The 17,224-nt window shown below is 37.6% G+C and overlaps 3 protein-coding genes across 9 annotated transcripts; all 3 read left to right on the top strand.

Annotated features, from left to right (window-relative positions):
• The first annotated feature begins 84 nt into the window (after positions 1 to 84).
• LOC129574086 (small RNA 2'-O-methyltransferase) lies at positions 85 to 7,312 on the top strand. Its single transcript, XM_055455483.1, has 6 exons — positions 85 to 680; positions 783 to 860; positions 5,661 to 5,830; positions 6,065 to 6,256; positions 6,334 to 6,637; positions 6,709 to 7,312. The coding sequence occupies exons 1-6, from the start codon at positions 483 to 485 to the stop codon at positions 7,060 to 7,062; spliced, it is 1,296 nt and encodes a 431-aa protein (XP_055311458.1). The 5' UTR covers positions 85 to 482; the 3' UTR covers positions 7,063 to 7,312.
• On the top strand, positions 1,137 to 5,470 carry LOC129574079 (little elongation complex subunit 1). Its single transcript, XM_055455463.1, has 2 exons — positions 1,137 to 3,299; positions 3,360 to 5,470. The coding sequence occupies exons 1-2, from the start codon at positions 1,545 to 1,547 to the stop codon at positions 5,307 to 5,309; spliced, it is 3,705 nt and encodes a 1,234-aa protein (XP_055311438.1). The 5' UTR covers positions 1,137 to 1,544; the 3' UTR covers positions 5,310 to 5,470.
• Positions 7,313 to 7,449: 137 nt separating the features above from the next.
• LOC129574082 (F-box/LRR-repeat protein 6) lies at positions 7,450 to 16,611 on the top strand. Of its 7 annotated transcripts, none has more exons than XM_055455474.1 (8): positions 7,450 to 8,733; positions 11,229 to 12,798; positions 12,908 to 13,699; positions 13,802 to 13,971; positions 14,110 to 14,418; positions 14,486 to 14,718; positions 14,842 to 14,976; positions 15,074 to 16,611. In XM_055455474.1, exons 2-8 carry the CDS (start codon positions 12,297 to 12,299, stop codon positions 15,342 to 15,344), a joined length of 2,412 nt encoding a protein of 803 aa, XP_055311449.1. In that variant the 5' UTR covers positions 7,450 to 8,733; positions 11,229 to 12,296; the 3' UTR covers positions 15,345 to 16,611. The 7 variants fall into 7 exon arrangements, with proteins under 7 accessions (XP_055311449.1, XP_055311450.1, XP_055311451.1 ...); XM_055455476.1 differs by lacking the exon at positions 7,450 to 8,733 and adding an exon at positions 9,567 to 10,561; XM_055455480.1 differs by lacking the exon at positions 7,450 to 8,733 and adding an exon at positions 9,568 to 9,742.
• The last annotated feature ends 613 nt before the right edge of the window (positions 16,612 to 17,224 follow it).

The raw sequence follows: 17,224 nt of genomic DNA, 5'->3' as shown, positions 1-17,224 counted from the left end.
AGTCAATTGTTGAACTTGTTGCCCATGTGTGCGAAAATACCAACAAACTAGAAAAAAATTCTCTTTGATTTTCTATTTCTCTTGACAGTTGCGTTCAGTTTACATTCATTGCGACCAAAATTGAATTCAAATTTTGAATAAGAAACTCATCATCATTTTGATATTTTTTTTCTCAATTCTTCTTGCAATTTGACTATTTACACCGGAATATGTCCACAATAAAACCTGTTGCAAATTCGTAGTTCAATTGTGGACCATGCGAATATCACAATAGATGTTGCGGTGTGAACGAGACATTATGTCAACAATAACATAGCCTAACGCAATATTATGCACATTAGTTGAAATTTGAAGACAATAACATCGGCTCTGGCATCGTTGCATTCTACATAAAGCTGCAACGAAAATTTTCGATAATTTCACATCATATCATTCACGACCATTGAAATTCAGCTAATTTTCACTTTCGAAGAATAGCTCAAATGGCAAAATCAAATCAAATCAGCGAATATGAATTCAATTTGGATTTGCGCGACACATTTCGATCGCTTTCGTATTATCACACCGATGAAGAAGGTGGCGACAAGCAATTGAAATTCGATCCACCAGTTTATCAGGCCCGTTATTCAGCCATCAATTCCATTTTGACAATGAAAGAATGGATTCCACACATTAAAAAGGTACTTGAGCAAAATTCAAAAATTGCATCATTCGAAGCTACAACCGCTTTTTTCCCTCTCGCTTTTGGTAAATACTGATTGAAATTCAACTAATTTGATCAGGTAACGGAATTCGGTTGTGCCGACATGAGTCTGGTACTCTTGATACGCCGAAACGATCATCTTCAACACATTTTACAGGTTAGTGTACGGATTCAAATGGATTTCATAAGCATTTGCACATGATTATTTGATGGATTTTTCCTTTTACTTGAAATAAATCTCTGACGAAACGGAATAAAAACTTTAGTCCGAATATTTGGCCCGAAATTCCAGAAAATTAGTTTACATTTTGCCAGATTTTTTTTTGGTTTTGTTTACCGATATATTCCATAAATGACAGTTTGGATACGTTCAATTATGGTTCAAATTTCGGTTCGTTTGCTGTTGTCAAGCATTTGACATGTTCGCATGCTCATGACAGTTCTCACCACTACAAAAACCAACTTAGGTTTAACGAATGTGATTGAGGTTAGGTTGAAAACGTATTCAATTGTTTATAGTATCGTGTATGGAGTGCAGCGTTTCACCCATCGTATTTTCACTGTCAACTATTTTCAATTGAAATAAGTAGAAGCATTTAGTAAAACGCGTTGTTTCAGTTGTAAAATTTGGTTCATTTCGAAAAAAATGTTGTGACTGTGATTTGGCGAACAGTTCGGTGTGATTACGAGAAAAATTCCACCAAAAACCGTGTGAGCATAACCTCATCGTGTTTGACATCGGCGACGAGTGGCCAGTGTGAGCGGTGTTTTGGTTGTCGATCGAACAATCATCGTCGGAAATTTAAATGCAAATCGGTCGAACCGAAAATCCGAAGCCACAATGGATCAAGATCCGTCAATGTTTTTTCCAATGAATAATTTCGGCGCATCGAATTCATTGAGCCCATTCAATATAGAACTCTTGATGACATCAATCGTCAACAATGACAGCTTGGTGCGTAGTTACCATGAAAAATGCGCCGAAAATGGTCAAATCCAACAGAATCTCGACTCAATAACTGAAACGGCACAGCAAATTCAGCAAATGTACACGAGTGAAAAGGAACGAAAAGAGCAGCTTCAAATCGAAAGTGCTGATTTGTTGGAAAAATTGAATCGAGTACAGGCACGATTGGAAGAAGTCGAAAATGAACATGTAAACACAGACACATTGAATAAACAAACAATAGCTGAACTCGAGGAAAAGGTTGAGCAAATCAATGCAAAATATTTGGACATTTGCGAATTATTTGTTGAGCAAGCGAATATTCTCAACGCGAATAATTTATCAACGTTGCCACTGGCACGAAAATGTACAGCAATCAAGGAAGTACTTCATACGAATGGTATCCAATTTGAATGGAAAAGCCCGTCGAAGCAGCGTCGCAAATCAACAGTTGATAAAGTTAAAATGAAAACAACACGAACAATTGCAATGCAAACCGAATCACGCATCGAACCATCGGTTAATATTACACCAAAACCACTCACATGCGACAAAGGTACACAGTATCAACAGTCAAAAGCAACACGATCCACGTGCACATCTGCTTTTATACACACAACAGACGCATCAACCAACACCAATAGTGACAATGATAGCCTTAATATTGAATTGGCTCTGGAGAAAATGGCTTCATATCCAACGCTTTTATCACCAATTCACGAGTCAACAACACCAAAAGTCACCACTAACACCTGCACACAAACCACATCCAAGAATTATCGAACACAAGGTACGCTAACACTCATCAACAACGTACGCAAACGAGTCAACTATGTGAGAGCTCGTACGAAATCCGAGTTATTGTATGAAGTGAAAAAAGAAGAATGTGCCTCACCATGTGCCTCGCCAGCAATTTTCTGCCCATCGTCCGCACAAGACGATCCAGTCCAAGTGACTACACAATTTCACCATTATTGGCAAATGATCGGTGATCTGCTGTGTCGAATGCTCTCCGCTCAAAATATGATGGTTGATGAAAAACACTTGAATAATATTCGAATCATTCAAAAGGCCCACGAAATGCAAAATCTTATCGCCGAAGGCATGCACAAGAAACCCGATGACAACATTGGCTTGGCCGGTGTTCATTGTACCGAAAGCATTGATTGTGAAGATGAACACAGTCGCGACTCGGTGGAAAGTTATAACAGCGCAAAAATTGTAATCGCCAAAATGCGGAATCTGAGCAATTGTTCACCGTCATCGCTCGAGGAGAACATCCCCAGCTGCCCGCCAACGGACAACAATGAAGATCGGCCAGATGTATTTATGCCAATATCACCATTAGCAGAGCGTTCACAAATCGAAAGGGAGTCACAGGAAAATCCGGTTGGAGAAGAGCCACCGTTACCAAAGCAGCCAGCCATCACAAGTAGTATTCAGAGGAGAGATAAAACTGAAACCAACCCACAACTGAATCGACCACTAGCGGTTAACAAAGAAATAGAAATTGGAAGCTGCAGCAGTTCAAAGAGTCCAATGCTCAGCGTCGAGCGACAAGCAGTAAATGAAGTTCACTTCAAGATACCGAAGCGGAAAGGTTCAACTTCCGATTCTGATCCAATAGTCAAGAAAAGAAAATCCACCAAAGTAAGTGTGCTGAATCATGAATCTTCCACCAAAAAACTAATCGAAACATTCGATTTTCAGGTGAAACCACAAAAACAGCAAATGATGACATCCCTTTTCGGTGATCTGAGCGACGACGATGACAACGACTATGATATTGATGAACAAATTAGAAAAATCTTCGAATCAATTCACACACCAAAAATGCTGTCACCAATTAAGGATTGGTGTGAAGATGTGGCATCACCCTCACCTTCACCTTCACCCTCACCTCCGGTGACAATGGATGCACAAGAATGTGTGATACCACCAGCGGAAAGTGCAGAGCACTTGAATGCCAAATACGAAACAATTTCGAACGAAACAGATGCAAACGCGACACATCAAAAGAATGAAACGCTTGACCATACCGAAGTGCTTCAAACAAATAAACCGCCTTTGCACACGGCGCCCAATGAAACCGAACCGCTATCTTTGGCATTGCCAGATAAACTAGTCCAAACTACGGTCGAAGAACGAAGACATGAACATACACAACCGGTCGAATGTGTGCTAGAGCACTCATTGGAATCAAGTCAATCGTCCGAAATCAGTCCAAATGTTTTGATTGAGTGCAATGCCGATGAAACGGTCGAATTTGATGATTTTTCGCCTGCTTCACCAAAGCCAGAAGATCAAACATCGTCAACAGATGCACCCAAAATTCCAATCAACACAATTTGCCACGACAACGAAATGGACGTGAGCGAAACGTCGCATATTTCCACCGATTCAGCATTAGATCAAATTATTTACAATTATGTGTCAAATGTACGGAATGAGGTGTTGATGTGTTCAGCCAGGTTCTCTCATGCCGAATGCTATCTATTGGCTAGTTTAAGGAATGCAATAGAAAAATACTGTATTGCAAACGAATGGACAGCGACGGCGGCTACACAATGTGTTGATAGGCTATTGAGCTTGAGCCGGCAACCGGAACATTTGGCCACTGCGATACTAGAAGTAATCGAAGATACAAAAGAGAGTTTTTCTGTTGAATTCACACCGCCAGCACCAGTATTACAGCCGTCGCATCAAAAGTGCGTGCTTTTGGTGTCACGCCTCACCAAACCAATGCCAAAATTCAACCAATACCTTCAATTCGAACTGGAACGACGGCTGTTCACCTTTGCCAAAGAAGCCAAACCAATTGTCGGCATGACAAACTTGGCCCATTTCTACATTTCACTCATCGACATCGAACGACCGAGCGATCGGGCCAAAGTGCGGCTCTTTATCTACAAATGTCTTTACTATTTCAAAACGTCATCGGTCCCATTGATATTCACTGTGATAATGGCACATCCGTATGTTTTGCCACATGCACAAGCAATCGAATCCAGCAGCGATCCATTGATCCGAGCCATAGCTAGCGCATTGTCGAACATCGTGTATATGGAAACCAGCGCCAAAGGGAAAAATCTCAAGAAAAATGAAATGTTCCATACTTTGAAGCGTCGATATGGATTTTTTGCCGACAAAATGTTTTCGATTGATGTTGTCATCGATTTTTGCATCGAATGCATCCGGCTGAATCGCCTACAACATGTCGACTATGCACTTATTTTGCTAGCAAAACGCAAAGATTTTGAATATGCGGCCGAAAAAATTATCGAAAAACATCTCAGTCCAATGTTACAGCAATACTTTTCAATGAACTTGAACGCTACCACCGAACACGACGGAAAAATTTGTACGATTCTCTTCACGATTGGATCAATTGTAAAAACGTTTCCAATCGAAGAAAATGTGTGCGGTTATATCGACATGTTTGTCACCTGTTTGAATGCCACACAACGGCAATCCATTCAAGAAGCAGCTATTTTGGCCATTTGCCAACTGAGCCGATTCGGCACCACGCAAATTTATCAACATTTGGCCAACTGGAAACCCAACTACAAAATCAGTGCCCACATAAAAGCCATACTCAGAACCATTGTATACAGAAAATCAAAGCAATATTGGTTTGGTGACAACAAAAACTATGAGTAAACAGAACAATGAATTCGAATTCAAACACTGTGATGAACTATTTTAACACGCTAAGAAAATTCAAAACATTTCATTTCACAATGAAATTCAAATAAATGTTTACTAAATTATAATTAATTTAGAGAGAGGAATAAAGAAAATTATTCTTTTTAATTAAGAAATTGAATTTGTGTTTCATTTTAAATTCAGAGAGACTAAGCTATCCTCGGGGATGACATTAAATAGAAAACGAGCGATATTAAGGCAAAATGAATTAACTGAATGGAATTTTTTGGGGAAAATATATTCTTTCTTAGAAAGAAATTGAGTAGAAATTTTTTGAAAATACATTTCAATTGTTGCTACATTTAGATCGACATCGACGATGAACTGCTGAAAAGGTTTGAGCAAAGAGCCGCTCCATTGACTTGGGAATATTTATCGCGCCGTAAATTACCACTCATAACCGACGTTTATCATGGTAGTGTCGACTCGCCGCACGAATGTCTTTTGGATTCGGACGTCGTTATTTGCGTTGAACTGTACGTTTGCATTGATTTGCATATTTTAAAATCGAATCATTCATTTTTTTTAAATTTATAATTTGAAATTTTCTCTATAAATTCCTTTTCAAATACCTCGATGAGCTTCAAAATATTTTTATATTTAAAAAAAATATTTTTTTTCATTGCAATTAAGAATATTTCGAAACAATTTCGAAAAAGTAGATTTTTTCAGATTTTAATATTTTTCTCCTTCTGGTCTATTCATTTCAGCATTGAACATTTGTTCCCAGAAACGGAGCAAAATTTGCCACAAAACATTTTTGGTTTTATTAAACCGAAAATAGCCGTTTTTACAACGCCAAACGCGGACTTCAATATTCTGTTTGGCAGTTCAAAATTTGAAAATGGGTTTCGGCATGAGGACCACAAGTTTGAATGGACACAACAGCAATTCAAAGACTGGTAATTCATTGTTAAATACGAGAATTATTTTTTAAATCATTTTTCCGCATTTTTCATTTCATTTTTTTTTTGTTCAGGGCACAAAACATTTGCATTCGTTACCCAAATTACCGTTTTTCCGTTTCTGGCGTTGGTGAATTGCCAACGGATGCTGATGAACAGTTGGGAAAATGTTCACAAATGGCAACTTTCGTTCGCAAAGACATGCTGCCGCTATTGAATGGTCTTGATGCAACTGATGATGTGACGCCACCAGTCGATGAATCGGATACGGAAGAAGTTGTGTTCCCAATCGAAAAATTCAAATATAAATTGCTGTTCAGTAAAGAATTTCCATACGATCAAGATTCGCGTAGTTTGGACGAAAAGATACTCGACGATGTAAGAAACTTCACTTGGTCAATTTATTTCATTATTTTCTTTCATAGCTGCAAAATAATAATTCTCAACAGGTAAAGTACTTCATCAACCGCCATTTGTACGATGACGATCTATATTTCGACCAGGAAAAGAATATTTGCGAATTTCCCGTCGAAGACATATTCCGACATGTACATGATGCATCCGATCTCAACGAAATGCGATCAATAATTCGCAAAGAATTTGTGATAAATGACAAAGATTGTGTTGAACATAAATTGCCCGAAGAAAGTGGATCCGAGTTCAGCGAGTACGACGATGAAGACGGGGAAGACGTGAAACATGTAGAAGACGCGGAAGACGAAGACAAAGACGAAGTGAGCACAGAAAATGGTAGCAGTAAGCCTGTCACAACCGCCGATCCTGACGATGAAGATTGGGACTGATTACGGACCCTGTACAAAAAAAAATTACGCACAGCTAACTAGTTATACGTAGTGTGTACTATTCATTGAAATAATTCAATTCAAAATTATTTCAAATCTCGTCTAATTTATATTTTAAAACAAAAAGTTGAGAATTTTTTTTTTTTGCATTATTACTTAAAATTAAATTTAAATAATTTCCTGGAATACATACAAAATGTACCATTTTCAAAATATACTAAAACGAGTGTGATAATCCACAATACCAAAATGTACCTAAGATACATTTATGAATCATTTTTCATCGTCATCAAAATTAAATGAAGAGAGGGAATATTTTAGAATATTCCGTTTGAAAGTCCATTGTATTCGTTGAAAAAAGGTGGATTTGATTTAAATTGGAACAGAACGGCTCAATTCAACATAAATTCCCGAATATTTGTAAAAGTGCATAAAATTCAGAGTAGAATTTCAATTACATCAAAATGCACACAAGTCCATTAACTTTCAATCAGTTTTAAGGTGATTTAATAAAAAAGAGCGCGAAACTGTCAAAATATAAAAAATTGGTGGCCAGTAGACTGTACGTAGATTCAAATTGTCAATAGAGACCCAGAGATGCAGTCTAACGAAATAGATTAAACACGAAGAAAGAACGAGTGAAATGCATGAAACGAACCGATTCACAGAAACATTTGAAGTTGAGGCTCAAACACGACGTTCCTACTCATACAAGAGTCTGCGCACACAACCAAACTGATAATAGCCAAACATCGGTGACCATTTACGGACGAAACACAAACAAACGAATATCGGCTACATATTAGGGTGGCTCCATTTTGCTCAATTCAGTTGTTGGTTTTCGAAGCGACAAACGTGATGTGGGTCATTTTATAATTTAAAAAAATAATCTTTCTCTGAAAATTCCGAAAAATAACACAAACCATATCGTCAGATTGTAAATTCATTCTGCAGTTCGTTCTCATCAATTGCGCTTTTGCACAAAATACACATGCATCGAATCGACTGTGTTACTCTATCCATTACTCTAATACAACACATGCGAAGCAAAAAACAAGCAAATATTTTGGCTTATATGTATTTTTTCCATCTTCTTCATCGCGCGCTACACTTTACAACACGAACGAAATGTATAACGTAAATAGTCAGTCGCTTAGTCAAGAATTTGTTTTCTGTTGCGAAGCAAAATCACATACACAGAATCTTCAGTGACTTCGATTTTCTAAATACTAATAAGAAGTAAATACGTTGAAAGTGTTCTGGATAGAATAATCGAAATATGCAATAGAAAGTGGTGTAAATTGGCTGAGACTAGTGTTGCAATAATAACCGAAATTAACCAAAATATTTAGCAACCGCAGAGAGCAACAACAACAACAACAACAACAACAACAACAACAACAACAACAACAAAACTAGATTGAGAGCAAAAGTGTTTGCAAGTGGAATAACGCGAGTGTATGAAATAAATAGACGGTGTACAAACGCATATATCAAAACAATCAAACCAAAGGAAAACATCGGACACTTTTCCACAATCGTTTGGTGTCTTGTTATGCGATTTATTGAGTCCTTCCTAAAAACTATTGTCCAAAGTCGTGTGAGTGTAATGTAGATGATACAATTTGACCAAAACAATAAAGAAGAGCAACGAAATTTCGAAAGAAAAAGGTTTGTGTAAAGTTGAAACGTACAATTATTCTAATGTGAATTGACAACGAGTTGAGTGTGCAGTTGTGTGTATCTGTTGTGTGTGTGTGTGTGTATGTTGGCTGTCGTGTATGTGTGTGTATGTATATTTTGGTTTTATTTTCATGGGTTGATATGGACATAAATTTCGATGAACATCAAACGATGATGTGGTTTCCTTCTTCTGTTGACCATAAATTAATTTAGACAAGATGAAATAGATCAATGAAGAATATCTCATTTGGCATATAATCCCTAATAATGCATACCAAACCAAAATTTCATGCAGTGGCTTGTATACTGATAATCTCGTCACACAATTCAAGACATTCAAACACAATAAAAACGTATATGAAAACAAAGTAAGGGAATTTTGTAAACAAACATTTCGATTCGAGGATTCATCCTCGACGCAATGGGCAGCCAATTTACAATTTTGCCAGCATCTGATCGACTATTGGTGAAAAAAACGCCAAATATCGAATACATACAGGTGAATAAATGAAGTGACCTACTAAATGGAAAATTTTGTACAAGTTTTTTTTATTACTTGCTGCTGCTGCTACTGCTCCTCCTCTCGAGTCAATTGTAAACTAAAAGAGATACATACATACATTTATACCGTGCTCGCTCGTTCTCGGTCTCCCTCATGGTGCATGCATGGATGTGGTGTATGTAAGCGTGTGTCGTGTGTTGATACTGAATCACTTTTACCAATATAAAAGCGACTATTAGAATGACGGCCTATATGTGTATGTGCCGTTGTTGTTTACGCGATTCGACCGTGCTCTGTAGTTTGAATCGGTGTATGTTGTGTGCGTCGGTGTGGGTGCGCGGTTGTCCGAAAATATCTATGTGTTTTTATCGGTTGTGCCGTGCCGTGTCGTAGAGGATTCCGTTGCCTTCCTAAATTATTTTTTTTCTTTGCCTACACACAATTGACTTGCATTTTGGTGCTTCTTCGGTGTGTGCAGCAGGCCCCAATACAATGGTGAAATGTGGTCGTTTGTGCATGTGTATGTGTGTGATGTGTGCGCGACAAAATCATACGCGCCTGATACGACACAGAAATGTAAACGTTTCAAAATAAAGACCAACTAAAAAATGATATGGGTCATAAATGAAGAATAATGCACAGTTCCGTGTGATCAATGGCCAGTTCATTTTTTTGTTCAAGAGTTGCACACATATTCGCCTCAAATGTCGTTGACTCACAAGATAAAGATTAATTCAATGGTTGCGGGCTAAAAACCTTCAGCTGCCAACATCCAACATTTGAAAGGTCTAATCAGTTGTCAGACTCTCGATAAAAATTCCAAAAAATCTCTTCGATCTTCCGATTGGACTGAACCCATTTCAACTCTATGTAAAATTGTGATTCGATTCGATGGAAGCAAAAAATTTGATTGATTTCAGTTGTGTTGGGTGTTGATGTCAAAAAGATAAATTCCATGGATTTGTTCCAATCGAAACTCCATTTCAGTTTCCAATACGAAATGATATCGTCTGCTTGGTGAGGTGCAATGTTGTTGTTTATCGGTTGTCGAAACGGCGGTAAATCGCATACGTGAGAAGAACATACACAAAGAAGAAAAAACAATATCAATACAAAAAACGCCGTGTTGATCTCAAATATACACGTACATCATCGCAAATAACATCGATGTGAGTCTCGTTTTGATTCGTCCGGATTCGTTTGCCGATTAAATCTTGCCGAAAATGCAACACAACCATCTCATTTGCACCGCGTTGGTTCATTTCGTTCGTTCAATGTTTTATCAATTTTACAATACATCAGACGAGATATTCGGTGAATATTTTGATATTTGGTTGGTTAGTCTCGTACATGTGTTCGCGCATCGTGGTATGTGTAAGTGTCTGTGTGTGTGTGTGAGTGTGTGTGTGGTGTATATGTGTCATGACTATGAGTGCGCGTATAAGAATGTGTGTATGTTTACAAAATTTATGGCCAAGTGCAGAACTACTTATGAGAGATGCAGCCAATCCCGAAAATACGAAGTCGATAACATTGAAAGTGTTGTTCTTGACTCACGTAACGTAATGAAATTGTGATAAGAATTTCTTCGGTGATTTGATTTTTTCTACCAAACGAAAATTTCCATGCCAAGATCGCCGAGCAGCAACAAAGCGAAATCACCGAATTGTTATCGAAAGTTTTCATTATTGGCGGCTCTAACCAAAAGTAGTTTAGCTCTGTCTCTCGTGTGTTTCGATTGGTATCGACGGCATGCACACCAACACCAATACACACACACAAATACACTCAAAACACACTCACACACGATTTGTGTGGTTCGCGTGTGCGTGCGTGTATATGCCTATCTATATTGCTCTGCCTTGTCTATTTCAGTTTGAATTCACAGTGTTGTTGCTCTTGTGTTGTGTTATGTACATTTTATTTTTTGATCTCTTCGACTATATTTTAATCTGTTCCGTCAATTTTCACTTCATTTTAGCGCACTTTGTGAAGAAAAGAATGTGCAATCGTTTGTATTTGCTGCTGACCCATCGGATTCAAACCAAATTGGCTGCAATGACAACAACAATAATAATAAAATAATAACAAACATCAATCGAAGCAGAAGTCATCAATTGAGAAAAAGAAGAACACAAGAGTGCTAAATAGATAAAATTCAGTTGCATCGTTTTGAAATCACAAACAAACAAACAAATAAACAGGCATTGAGTGTCATGATAATCGATTCGACAGTGTATATGCGTATGATTTGCGTGCTCCTTTCCAAATTCGATTGAAGTTGAACAGAGAGAGAGAGAGAGAGAGAGAGAGAGAAAGAGAGAGAGAGAGAGAGAGAGAGAGAGAGAGAGAAAGAGAGAGAGAGAGAGGGAGAGAGAGAAGTAAAGAGTGACACTCTCAACAAGCGGGAGTGACGAATAATAAAGTGTCGCAACGTGTGAAATGAATACAGAATAGTGAAAGAGAGTACTAAATGAGATATACTCGAAAAGAAAACCAATTTTAAAAGGTTTTCAATCCAAAAAAAAAAATCCGATTCCAATGATTGCGCGCGAAAGTGGATTCAATCGCCAATTGATATCAGTGTGTTTGTGTAGCGCAGATATTTTTCATCATTTGACACCAAAGCAACAATGGTGTTTTGAGTTGTAAAAACAATAAATAAACCTTGAATACTGACATTTTTCTGAGAGAGTGGTCGAGAAAAGACAAAAGACAAATAACAAGGAGAAAATCGAAAAAAAAAATCCAGTGTGATTTTAAGTGAACGTGAACTTGGTACAAGAACCAAAGCTCAATCTACCAATCAAATTTCAATCGCCCGCAAAATGGCTACATTCAGCTTGTGTACGTGTACATTCCAAAAAACTGTTAAATGTATGCCGGCCGAGAATCACAAGTGATTTGAGAAAAGCATAGCTGAAAAGTTTACTTTCAATCCATCGTTGTTGCACGAGGCTCGTGCGCAGACAAAAGAATATCTGTGACGTACGTTAAATGTTAGAAGAAAGATTTGCGAAAAAGAGCGGGTGAACGAAAGAGAAAAAACATGAGTCTTCATACAGAAAGAACGGAACAACTGTTGCCGACCAGTTTGATGAATCTTGGCGGACAAAGCCGATCATCGACAACACCAACCACAGCCACATCCGCATTACCGTCTTTGCACGTTGCATCCGAGGATAAGGACAGTATCTACACATTTTCAAATGATGAAACCGATTTTATGGATCACAGTAAATTTGGCAGTCGCTTGAGTTCAAGCGTTATGAACGCTACCTTCCCATCGACTACCGATAAAAATTTGAATGATACACGGAATTTGACGCTAAAAGAAAGCATCCGAACGTATAGCAAGAAAAAAGTATCATCGTCCGTTTCGCCACGAAACAATCGCAATAAAAGAACTCCCACACTGGCAACTAATTATTCAACGACGCCATCCTGCTCACCGTTACAATCGTTGAGCTCCTCCGTTCCTTTGTCGCCGATGTTCTCCGACGAATCCAATAATTCACAAACACAGAAATCCAATGGAAGTGCACAAACAGGTAAATTTTGAGCAATTCATTTTCCCTTTTCAATTGTTTTGATTCGAAAGTGTCGTTTTTGAAACTGTTGTATTGTAATTTTTGTACACACATACACACACCCAATTAGATCAATCGTCCGTGTCACCGACTACGTCAGTTGTGAAAAAGTCTCCCTCAGGCGGAAAACCAAAATCATTTGCGATGGCTGTTGAATCGAGTAAAAAGTCGTCGTCGACTGCAGCAGCTAAAACGGGGTCAAGGGGTCGACCGAAACGTAAAGCACTTGTGGCTATGTACCAGAGTCAACTGAGCGAAAACACGATGGGCATTAAGATTCGGTTGAAGAAATCACTTGAAACACCGATTTCAATGGCAACTTTGAGTAGTAGTGGTGGCGGTGGCAGTGGCGCTGGCGCTGGCAGTGGTTCGACCAAGAAGAAATCAATCACATCGATGCCATCAATGGGATCTCCTGGTTTAGCCAGTGCTGTAGCTGGTACATCAAAATCGACACGCAAACGACAGCGCAAATCAAGGCACAAGGACACCAGCGACAGTGACGATTCTGACTATGAAAAACGGCGAAAGAACAACAACATAAATACGGAAAAGCATCGAAACCGAAAGCATACAACGAATACAGTCACTGACTATACCGAACCAGACGAACAGAGCCAATGGGGCAATGTCATACCCGAGCACATTCTATTGAAAATATTTGAAGAAGCAGTCAATCAGTATGGCACACTGCCAATTATGGTCAACGTTAGCAGGGTATGCAAACTGTGGAGATGCGTTTCGCAAACATCACAGCTATGGCACACACTCGATTTGTCCACATGGACAAAAGATCGCAGTGAGATCAATCTGAAAGGTATTATCGCCACTCATCTAAGATGGTGCAAGGATGTTAATTTAGGTGTGTATCGCAACAGAAAATGCATTTAGTCTGCCTTCAGATTCATGGATCACTTATCATGTCATTGAATTTGTTCTGTTTGTTTCTCTTCTCCGTTTGCAGCAAATTGGAAAGTGACAAACATTGAGTGTGTTTTGAATCACTTGTTGGAAGCGTGTCCCAATCTAGAAGCCATTTCACTTGCGGCTTGGAAGGAATTTACGGGTGATCATTTAGCGTATCTGGTTGAAGGTTTCAAGTCATTGCAACGAATTGACTTGAGTTCAGTGAATGTAAGCGTTTTTGTATTGGATTACAAATTCTTTTTTTTTTTTTCATTTCGAAAACTCTTTGTTGTTGATCGTCCTGTGCTCATAAATTTGACAAAATTGAAAGAAGAAAAAACGCTAATAGATCTTGTGCAATTTCAGCTGGAATTGAATCCAAATCGATCGGCTGTGGGACCGCAATCATTGTGCAATGCAATACAAACACTTGGTAGTCGTTTAACACATCTGAATTTGGCACATAATCGCCTAGCTGGAATACCTCAACTTATTACAGCGCTATCAACACATTGTCCGAACTTGAGCTTATTGGACCTATCGAATGTGAGCACAGTGGCTGCTTCACATGGGGTTCTTCACATCGAAAAGTTGCAGGAAGGATGTTCACATCTGAAAGTGTTGCGGATAACAAATTCGCAGATCAGCTTGAGTGCAGCTACACTTGTGGAACAGGTATGTGCAATATCTGCGCTAAATAGTCTCAAAATTGAATTAATTTCGAAATTTTTAAACAATACAGATGGAATCACTGGGTTTTCCTGAACTGGAAGAGTTATCGGTTGCGTCGCTAGCCGACGAATCGCGGCTCATGAATGACGAGTTTCTGCAACGGATTTTAAAGACAAGTACAAAATTGAAGCTGCTAGACGTCAGAGGTTGTGCTCGTTTGACACATGACACATTGATTCGATTACCAACGTGGGATTTAAAGCATCTATTCTTGTCCGGGTGCTCAGTCACACGCGATATTGGGTACATAATTACATTTCTTTCTGTAAATGCGCAATTTGTTTTGGTGTTTTTATCTCAATAAATTTGCAAATATTCTGAGTTCATAAATCTGATTCATTAAAAATTAATTAAATTTCTTTGTAGTTCGGGTTTGGAATTGATTGCATCGAAATGGGCACATAGCTTAACTGAATTGGATCTGGCGTGGGCAAATGTGCAAGAGCCACTGGACAATGCCATCAAAGCGATCGCCGAGAAGGGCGATGAATCTCCGCTAAAGTATGTAACGAAACTACAACAATGCATATATGAAATAAGTAGTGTAAAATAGAAAATTTCCATTAATTTTCTCTTGTTTTGCATGTATTTATTCCAGTCATTTGAATTTATGCGGTTCATCGGTTTCACTGGAAGCAGTTAAGGAGATATTAAGCAATTGTCGATATTTAAACTCAATTAATTTGTCATCGTGCCGTGGTTTGCCGCGAGGTGTGAAGCGATTGATGCAAGGCTTTGCCGAAATTTCAGAGTTGCGCGAAAATCTTGGTGTTAAATTAAAGTACGTTGCAAGCAGTGTGGACCGTTCATTTGATAGCACATCACAAAGTGTAACACCAAATTCGAGTGCAGACGTTGCCGACAAATAATATGCATGATTACAATTTACCTTGAAAATATGCATAGAACGCAGCAGACCATTCAATACACGTTATATTTCTCTTTGCTAAACAGTTGGTTTAGCCAAGCTATTCAATTCAATGGATTGCATCTTTGAATTGTCCAATTGAATAATTCTGTGCAGGGCGCGATAAACGCTTCACATTCAATTTTGATTTTGACTAGCCAGTAGTGAATGGAAGAGATAAACATATTCAATTACACTTGTTATTTAACAATTTAGGCACTACTAATAAGGCCAAGAATTTGTATAGTTAGTAAATTTAGTTATTTCTAAAGAAAAACACCCAAAATTCTAGGATGAGTCGCTTACTTCTCCGTGAAAAAAAACACACACAAACACTTCAAAATGCCAAGTGCATTTTGTAGTGATTAGGTTTCAATTGAACGAGACTTTGAATATGAATATTTGAATATGAGGCAAGAGCAAACACTGGAACATAGCCTCTCACCTCAACATAAACCACTTTCACATATTTGGTATGTAAAATAGAACGTACCAATCGAAACGAATGATAGTGTTGTTTTCTTTTTTTTCGATTTTGTTTTTTGAAAGAAAAAAAATCTAAATGTGTAATATTTTGGCGATTGTTGTAAAAAAATTACAAAAATTTAAATCACATTTTTCTATTAAACAAATTAGTAGCGTTAAACGTGAATTTTTGTAAGAGAGGGCCAACAGCACGCAAGTAAAATATTCACTCTCACCCGATGAATCCTTTCTTTGCCAGAGACAATTTCCCCCTTAATCATTTCGGCTTGCTTATAAAACAGTCGCCGCAAAACCGACAACATTCACAAAACAAACAACTATACCAAATGTCTCTCTTTTTTTAGTTGAAGTATAACGGAGTACTAGATAAGAATTGCAATAGGGAGTATTCTACAGCAGAAAAAAACAGGACATTTCGGGTACAAATGAAGAAACAAACCGATATATACGTAGAGGATATTTTCCATGCATGGAAAATTCCATTTGCATTATTTCAAAAAGTAGTAATTTATTCACCATTCAAGAAAAAAAATATGGTGGAAATTTGCACAAAACTCCGATTATTATTGTTCTGTTGATTTTGTTCGAAGTCATCCCAACACAATTTATTTATTTATTATAACATATACATATATGTGTAAAATTCTGTTTTTTTTTTATTTTAATTTTTATTTCTAAATTTTTAAATTAAATTGTATCCCATTTTTTTGTCATATATATATTATCGGTGAAATTGAAACAAATTATGCAAGTTAATCAATAATCAATTTGTACAAAGTAAAAAAAAAAACAAAAAATTGCTTTTGATTTTAAATCATTTTGTATGAGCTTTTAAAAGTAATTTTTAGAATTTGTCTCTTTTGCGCATAAATGCATAGCCGCATCGGATTTTGAGCTATCTGTGGGGGGACGATAGCAATCGCCTAATTCTTTTTTTCTTTTCTATACAAGTTGTGAATGATTTCACTTCGTTTTGAACAATGTATAATGCCCAAGGCATGCTTAGTTGTTAAAACATTTTTTCTTGTCCCTCTTTGTTCCAAGTTTATTCTTCAAATCAAATGATTTTATCATGTTGTTGGAACTTTAGAGTGCCCGTGTCATTTTGTTAAATTCTTTTTTCTTAATATCCCAATAGCTTGAAGCTGTACAGAATACACAATTCTAGTTTTTTTTTCGTTTCGTTTTTGTACAAATGGAATAGTATTTGGTTTTTCTTCTTCTTTCGAAACGATTTGATGCCAGTGAGCAAACACATAGGTCGCAAATCAATCCTTTTCACTGAGCTCATTCCGAAACACTCACACACTAACTAACTAAATTAACTAATAAAAATTTGAAGAGAAAATTTTATAA

The sequence above is a fragment of the Sitodiplosis mosellana genome, unplaced genomic scaffold, assembly GCF_009176505.1.
Source record: "Sitodiplosis mosellana isolate CC-2019 unplaced genomic scaffold, AAFC_SMos_1.0 Smas_scaffold_6150, whole genome shotgun sequence".
NCBI classification, from domain to species: Eukaryota; Metazoa; Arthropoda; class Insecta; order Diptera; family Cecidomyiidae; genus Sitodiplosis; species Sitodiplosis mosellana.
This window is presented reverse-complemented; position numbering and strand designations above follow the sequence as displayed.

Excerpts from the sequence above, each read along its gene's own strand:
- LOC129574082 (XM_055455474.1), top strand. The coding sequence starts at position 12,297 with ATGAGTCTTCATACAGAAAGAACGGAACAACTGTTGCCGACCAGTTTG. Across the intron at positions 14,419-14,485 it reads CAGCTACACTTGTGGAACAG|ATGGAATCACTGGGTTTTCC; the intron begins GTATGTGCAATA and ends TAAACAATACAG. Across the intron at positions 14,719-14,841 it reads TCAGTCACACGCGATATTGG|TTCGGGTTTGGAATTGATTG; the intron begins GTACATAATTAC and ends ATTTCTTTGTAG.
- LOC129574086 (XM_055455483.1), top strand. The coding sequence starts at position 483 with ATGGCAAAATCAAATCAAATCAGCGAATATGAATTCAATTTGGATTTG. Across the intron at positions 681-782 it reads GGATTCCACACATTAAAAAG|GTAACGGAATTCGGTTGTGC; the intron begins GTACTTGAGCAA and ends TAATTTGATCAG. Across the intron at positions 861-5,660 it reads ATCTTCAACACATTTTACAG|ATCGACATCGACGATGAACT; the intron begins GTTAGTGTACGG and ends TGCTACATTTAG.
- LOC129574079 (XM_055455463.1), top strand. The coding sequence starts at position 1,545 with ATGGATCAAGATCCGTCAATGTTTTTTCCAATGAATAATTTCGGCGCA. Across the intron at positions 3,300-3,359 it reads AGAAAAGAAAATCCACCAAA|GTGAAACCACAAAAACAGCA; the intron begins GTAAGTGTGCTG and ends TTCGATTTTCAG.